Source organism: Rutidosis leptorrhynchoides, chromosome 9 (genome assembly GCF_046630445.1).
Source record: "Rutidosis leptorrhynchoides isolate AG116_Rl617_1_P2 chromosome 9, CSIRO_AGI_Rlap_v1, whole genome shotgun sequence".
NCBI classification, from domain to species: Eukaryota; Viridiplantae; Streptophyta; class Magnoliopsida; order Asterales; family Asteraceae; genus Rutidosis; species Rutidosis leptorrhynchoides.
In genome coordinates this window covers 275,757,096-275,764,862 of record NC_092341.1, presented here as the reverse complement: position 1 = coordinate 275,764,862, position 7,767 = coordinate 275,757,096, and the positions used below count along the sequence as shown (strand labels likewise).

At 35.2% G+C, this 7,767-nt stretch overlaps 2 protein-coding genes across 2 annotated transcripts; both read right to left on the bottom strand.

Moving 5' to 3' along the window:
- Positions 1 to 3,485: 3,485 nt before the first annotated feature.
- LOC139868781 (uncharacterized) lies at positions 3,486 to 3,974 on the bottom strand. The gene is made up of 2 exons (XM_071857123.1): positions 3,885 to 3,974; positions 3,486 to 3,770 (listed from the first exon to the last, which is right to left on the bottom strand). Exons 1-2 carry the CDS (start codon positions 3,972 to 3,974, stop codon positions 3,486 to 3,488), a joined length of 375 nt encoding a protein of 124 aa, XP_071713224.1.
- A 2,493-nt stretch (positions 3,975 to 6,467) lies between these two features.
- On the bottom strand, positions 6,468 to 6,800 carry LOC139868779 (uncharacterized). The gene has a single exon (XM_071857122.1). The coding sequence runs from the start codon at positions 6,798 to 6,800 to the stop codon at positions 6,468 to 6,470; it is 333 nt and encodes a 110-aa protein (XP_071713223.1).
- Positions 6,801 to 7,767: the final 967 nt, after the last annotated feature.

The window sequence follows — 7,767 nt, the reverse complement described above, 5'->3', positions numbered from 1 at the left end:
TTATTATCTGAATCATTATTATTGTTATAGGTTCGTGAATCCAAGGACGACGGCCATATTTTTAATAAGCTGAAAACTTATTATTAATATACTTTTACTACTGTGAGTATATAGTCCCATTTTTAAACTCTAAACATATTTTGGGATGAGAATACATCATTTTATGTTTTACGCCATGGACACAAGTACTTAAAATATATTCTACGTTGAGTTGTACCACCTTGCATATCTTCCCTAATAGTTTGGTAACTAATATTTACATGTTGTAAGAACATGTAAGCGCGAATCCTATTGATAGATCTATCGGGTTTGACAACCCCAACCGGGCTAGTAGCTCTAGTATCATAAACGGTTACATAGTACTTTATTTTTACTACACTTGGTACAGTGTAGGGAGATTTCATAATAAAGAGAATATGCTACATTTATGGTTAAGTATGGTTACCGAAGCGCTCAACAACTTATAGAATATCTTTATTGAAATATTTATAACTATAAAATCTTGTGGTCTATATTTATATCGATGCTAGCTTTAAACCTATATATCTCACCAACCTTTGTGTTGACTGTTTAAGCATGTTTATTCTCAGGTCCTTAAGAAAGTCTTCCGCTGTTGCATTATCTGAGCAAGCTATGCATGGAGTCTCATGCTTTTGTTTAAATGAAGTGTTGCATTCAATAAAAACTTTGTCATGTATTGTATTCGACTGTTATGTCACGTGTGTAGTATTTGGAAACCGATGTATCATGGGGATTTATTCTTAAATAATCGCCCACTTGTTTAAAAATATGCATTATGTATAATACTGGTGTGCTTTTCATGAAACGAATGCAAAACTTTCTAAAACGTATCATATAGAGGTCGAATACCTCGCTATGAGACCAATGAATAACGTACTATGTTTATAGTAATACGGATGGGTCGTTTCACAAACTCAGTTTTTCACATCTCAGAAACAAACCAATGAACAAAATGCTCAAGCATTTAGAAATCAACAAGCTTTTATTCAAAATCTGGAATAAGAAGTAAGCATCCTAGCAAGGTTGATAGGTGAAAGAAAACCGGGAAGTCTACCTAGTGATACAAATGCTAACTCCCGGAATGAAACAGCTAAAGCCATTACCACGAGAAGTGGTATTACACTTAAACCACCTGAAATGACTGTAATTTCTAATGACGCTATTCCTACTACACAGGCACCACAGCCAGAAAAAGAGAAGGAATCAGAACCGGTAGTTGAAAAGGTTAATGAAAATAACACAGTTAAGGCTAAACCTTATGTTAAACCATACCAACCACCACTTCCTTACCCGAGTAAAATGAGAAAAGAAAGACTTGAAGCCGAGCAATCCAAATTTTTGGATATGTTTAAACAAATAAATGTAAATCTTCCTTTCATTGATGTGATTTTAGGAATGCCTAGATATGCTAAATTTCTGAAAGATCTAATCACAAATAGAAAGAAAATGGAAGAACTTTCGGCTGTTACTATGAATGCTAATTGTTCTGCAGTGCTATTGAATAAGCTACCAGAAAAAATCTCAGATCCAGGAAGTTTCAAAATTCCATGTTTTCTGGGAAGTCTTAGTTCAATAGAAGCATTGGCAGACTTAGGTGCTAGTATAAATTTAATGCCGTATTCACTATACGCTAAACTAGACCTCGAAGAATTGAAACCAACATGAATAAGCATACAACTAGCCAATCGATCAGTAAAATATCCTAGAGGGATAATGGAAAATGTCACGGCCTAAACTTCATGGCTCATGACTACTAGCAATAACTTAATAACTTAATGCTCAATCATACATTTCAAACCAAAGTGCGGAAGACTTATAACTACATTAAAGCATTTTACATTTCACACAAAACACTCTTTAATATATCAAACTCAAATCATAAAGTTTTGGTCATTTGCTAAACTGCCTTTTCCTTAGAGCTTGATGCCTTATCTTTTCCTGAGATACATGCTAAACTGGGTCAGCTAATGCTGGTGAGCACATAGTTTAACTATAACAAAATACTTCTTAAAATATCATGCCATTCCAAAATAAATGGTGTAACTGCAAAATAAAACTGACTAGCATGCAATATATATATATATATATATATATATATATATATATATATATATATATATATATATATATATATATATATATATATCTATATCTTTATGAACCAATATAAGACTGCGAATTTGTATTACTAGACGAAAATATCATGGTACCAGATAACTGCTAAACAACTGCAAGTTCATAAGGAAATAATATACTCTACGCATGCATGACTGCCTTATTTTAAAATAAAAGCATGATAACTGAACTTTAAATAAAACTAACTATGCATGTATCCCAGTTTGGAAAAATCTGATGAACTCACCTGACAATATCTGACTAGCCTTCCTGGCTTTCTCTACAGGCCTCCTACAATTATAATATAACTTTTTACTACCTTCTACAAATATTATATCCTTCTAACTGAGAACCCTAGTTGTTTGGTTGATAGGTTCATATGTATCATCCATACTATTATATTCGTAACATGTCATAAACAACAACCACTATAATATGAGATGTTATACTTATTTGATATAAAGCTAAAACTTACTAAATTAATCAAATATCATTTTCGTCTATAAAATTAAATCTATATATTATAATGACTCATGAGTTGTTTGTATGCATACTACCACCTACTGTATGTCAACTTTGATTTTTAAATCAACTCTCATGTATATTTAATTTGTAAACTTGATGATATATTAAGAGTTGGAAGTTTGAAATTTATAAAGTGACACCATACTTCATTTCAATCATTCGTACACATTTTTTTTTTAATCTTTCTATTTGAAACAAAAAAAATATATATAGTTTTAAGACTCAACCTTCCCATATCACCATTGAAAATAATGAATATAACTGTTGGTTAGTTTTGATTATATATATGAACACTAAATGAGTAATCTATGTAAAAATTGATCATTAAACTTTATGTATGCCTTCTAACAGTAAATAATCATAAGCATATATTAAATATGGAAGTTACCTCAAGTTGTTGCTATACTTGAACTCAAGGTGTTTGTTTACATTCGCTTCTCTTAAAGTTTTTTTTTATTACTCCATATTTTGAAATGGTTGTACTAAGGGTTACCTTTTATAATATAGAACCTAAAGGAATGAAATTTCAGCTACACACTACTTCTCAAGTTTCTTATTTTCTATTGTATATTGTAATTGGAGTTGTTGAATTCTGAATCAAAAGCCATGTTCAGTATCAATCAATAGAATAAAAAAATGGTCATTATTATGATATATTAGGTAAGGAATGAACCAACAATTATGTTTTGGTTTCGTTGGCTGACAAAACTAAATGGAGTGTTTTTTTTATAAATAGAATAAATAACAAGTATGTTATAATAATACCTGTTATTTGGGTATTACAACTCCTCTACTCTTATCACAAATTTCGTCCCTGAAATTTATTAGGTGGCGAAAAGCTCGGGATACTTTTCTCTCATTTCCCTTTCCGGTTCCCAAGTTGCTTGAGGACCTCGATGGAATCGCCACTCAACTTTTACCATCGGTATCTCTTTGCTTCTCAGCTTCTTAACTTTGCTATCTATTATCTTAATTGGCTCCTCATCGTATCTTAGCTTTTCATTTACTTGAACCTCTTCAAGTGGTACAACTGTTGACTCATCAATTATACACTTTCTTAAATTTGACACATGAAATGTGTTATGTATACTTCTTAGTTCCTCTGTCAACTTTAAACGATAAGCTACCACTCCAACTCTTGCTATGATTTCAAATGGTCCAATGTAACGTGGACTCAATTTCCCTCTTTTGCCAAATCTTATCAGCCCTTTCTATGGAGATACCTTTAGCATTACTCGATCTCCAATGGAAAACTCTACTGGTCTCCTTTTTTTATCAGCATAACTTTTGTATCTGTCTTGTGCAGTTTTCATCTTTTCTTTGATCTGAACAATCTAGTCTGTTGTTTCTTGGATAATTTCGGGACCTAACATCTGGCTTTCTCCTCTACCATACAATGCTTCATAAGGAGCTGCATTAATGCTTGAATGGTAACTGTTGTTATAAGAAAATTCAATAAGTGGCAGATAGTCATCCCAATGACCTCCAAAGTCTATCACACAAGCCCTTAGCATGTCCTCCATCGTCTGAATCAGCCGTTCACTTTTCCCATCTGTCTGAGGATGATATGCGGTACTTAGGTTCAAACGAGTACCTAATTCAATCTGAAAACTTCTCCAAAACCTCGAAGTAAATCGAGCATCTCTGTCTGATACAATCGACACAGGTACACCGTGTCTTGATACGACTTCATTTATATACAACCGCTCCAACTTCTCTAATGGGTAAGTCTCCTTGATCGGTAAAAAGTGAGTTGATTTTGTCAGCCTATCTACAATCACCCATATTGCATCATGACCTCGCAACGTCTTCGGTAGCTTCGTGACAAAATCCATGGTGAGATTTTCCCATTTCCATACAGGAATTTCATATTGTTGTAGATAACCTGACGGCTTCTGGTGCTCTGTCTTATCTTTCAAGCATGTTAAACATCTTTCCACATACTGCGCGATAGATCTTTTCATCCCTGGCCACCAATAGTCATTTCTTAAGTCTTTGTACATTTTATTGCTTCCAGGGTGCATTGTGTACTTAGACTTGTGTGCTTCCTCAAGTACTTTACTCTGAAGATCTCCTAGTTTTGGAATCCATACTCTGCCATTAAATCTCTGAATTCCATCACGACCTTCTTCTAGCAACTTTAATCTCCCAGTCATTCTTTCCTTCTTAATGTTATCTTCTTGAAGAGCTTTTTGCTGAGTTTCACGTATCTGATCAGCTAAATCAATCTTGACATCTATTCTCATTGCCCTAATTTTGAGTGGCTTCAATCGCTCTTTTCTGCTTAAGGCATCTGCAACTACATTCGCTTTTCCAGGATGGTAACGTATCTCACAATCGTAGTCATTTAACAACTCTAACCATCGACGTTGTCGCATATTCAAATTCTTCTGATCAAACACATGTTTCAAACTTTGATGATCTGTGTAAATCACACATTTGGTGCCATAGAGATAGTGTCTCCAAAGCTTTAAGGCAAACACTACTGCACCTAATTCTAAATCATGTGTCGTGTAACCTTCTTCATGAACTTTCAATTGACGAGATGCATATGCGATAACCTTATTACGTTGCATTAAAACACATCCAAATCCTTTATGTGATGCATCACTGTAGACCACAAAATCTTCAGTTCCCTCGGGTAGGGATAAGATTGGTGCACTACTGAGTTTCTTCTTTAAAGTTTCAAATGCCTCATCTTCTTCAGATCCCCACTCAAACTTGGCTTTCTTCTGTGTCAACCTAGTTAATGGTTTTGCTATCCTTGAGAAATCTTGTATGAACCTCCTGTAATAGCCAGCCAATCCTAGAAAACTTCGAATTTCTGAAGGTGTTCTTGGTGGTTGCCATTTCATTACTGCTTCAACCTTTGCCGGATCTACTTGGATTCCTCGTTCATTCACTGCGTGACCCAAAAATTGTACTTCCCGACTCCAAAACTCACATTTTGAAAACTTGGCATAAAGTTGTTCTTTCCTCAATAGTTCTAATATAACTCTTAAATGTCGCTCATGATCCTCTCGAGTCTTTGAATAAACAAGTATGTCATCAATGAATACAATGACAAACTTGTCTAGATACGGCTTACATACTCTATTCATTAAATCCATGAACGCCGCAGGTGGATTTGTTAATCCAAACGGCATTACCAGAAATTCATAATGACCGTATCTTGTACGAAAAGCTGTCTTTGGTATGTCTTGTTCGTGAACTTTCAATTGATAATAACCCGACCTCAAATCTATCTTTGAGAAATAACTAGCTCCTTGAAGTTGATCAAACAAATCATCAATTCTTGGTAATGGATATCTATTCTTGATTGTCACCTTATTCAATTCATGATAATCTATGCACATTCGCATCGTTCCATCTTTCTTCTTTACGAACAGAATCGGAGCTCCCCATGGCGATGAACTTGGTCGTATAAAACCTTTATCTAACAATTCTTGCAACTGCTTCATGAGTTCTTGCATCTCTATTGGAGCTAAATGGTATGGTGCTTTAGCTATCGGTGCTGCACCTGGCACGATGTCGATTCTGAATTCAACTTGACTTTCTAGTGGAATTCCTGCCAAATCTTCTGGAAAGACATCTGGATACTCTTTAACAATTGGGACATCCTCCACTCTTTGGTCTGGCTCAGCATCTATCGCGTATGCTAGATAAGCAACACATCCTTTTCTTAAGTATTTTCTAGCCTTTATTGTAGATATGATAGCAATATCGTTCTTCCTTTTATCACCATAAATATGTATGCATTCTCCACTTGGAGCCCGTAACTCAATCATCTTCTCATCACATACAATTCATGCTTTGTTATCCGATAACCAATCCATACCAATTACTACATCGAATCCTCCTAAGGGCATAGGCATTAATTTAACTGGCAATTCGTTTCCATCTAAGTTAATTATGCAATCTTCGAATATTTCACAAATTGTTGTTTGTCCACCATCAGCCATTTCGACTAAAAAATTTCTATCTAACTTCTTGACATCCTTATTTAAATAATGGCAAAAAGTGGCAGATACAAAACTTCTATTTGCACCAGAATCAAATAAAACGTTTGCATAGACATTATTGACAAGAAAAGTACCTGAAACTACATCAGGCGTCTCTTTAGCTTCCTCTGTAGTCATTATATAAGCTCGACCCTTAGCAATTGGTATACCTCCACTCTTATCAGATTTTCCATTAGTTAATCGCAAATTTCACGTAGCAGCCTTCTATGGATTCGGACAGTTAGGTGCGATGTGTCCCGTACCACCACAATTGTATCATGTCCACAGTGGACATTCCTTTAAAATGTGACCTGTTTTCCCACATTTATAGCAGGATGTCGACCCTAATTTACATTCCCCAGAATGTGACCGGTTACATTTCTTACAATGAGGTTTATTTTCATTACCTCTCTTCTTTTTGTTTTTAGAATTGTGCCTCTTTGATTCTTCATCGTTCCCTTCCCACTTCCTCTTAAAACCACTTGTGCCATCATTCTGTCATAGTTTTTCTTTCTCCATCTCTGGTCCTGCATCTACAGCCTCCTGATAAGTTTTAGGCTTCATGGCCCTAACAAGTTCTCTGACTCCTGGATTCATGCCATAAATAAAACGATTGATTCTTCTTTTTTCTATAGACACTTGATGTGGAGCAAATCTTGCCTTCTCATTAAATCTAGTAGTATACTCGCGCATCGACATGTTCCCTTGCTCCAAAGATAAGAATTCTTGCTCTAATTGGTTAATCTCACCCTCTGGACAAAACTTCCCCATAAGGATATCTTTAAACTCTTTCCAAGTAAGCTTTCGAATAGCAGCTAACCCTCGAACATCTTTTATATTATCCCACCAAAATAGAGCTTCTGACTTGAAAGAATGTACTGCATATTTCACAGAATCCTCATCTGCGCAGTTACTGGTCTCAATCACTAATTCCATTTCCCTTATCCACTTCATAGTAACTGTTGCATCACCTTCACCATTAAAGTTAGGTGGATGGCATGCCGCGAAGCTTTTATAGTTACACCCCTTTTTCTTACGACCAGTCTGGTTCCCACTTTCATGTTCCTCATCTTCCGGTATTGTTTCTCCAGTGTTGATCTTACTT

What these genes read in the sequence shown, in the direction of transcription:
- LOC139868781 (XM_071857123.1), bottom strand. Translation starts at nt 3,974, where the DNA reads ATGAAAACTGCACAAGACAGATACAAAAGTTATGCTGATAAAAAAAGG. An exon ending in GAGATCGAGTAATGCTAAAG is followed by an intron (nt 3,771 to 3,884) that starts GTATCTCCATAG and finishes TATCGTTTAAAG; the next exon opens with TTGACAGAGGAACTAAGAAG.
- LOC139868779 (XM_071857122.1), bottom strand. Translation starts at nt 6,800, where the DNA reads ATGACTACAGAGGAAGCTAAAGAGACGCCTGATGTAGTTTCAGGTACT.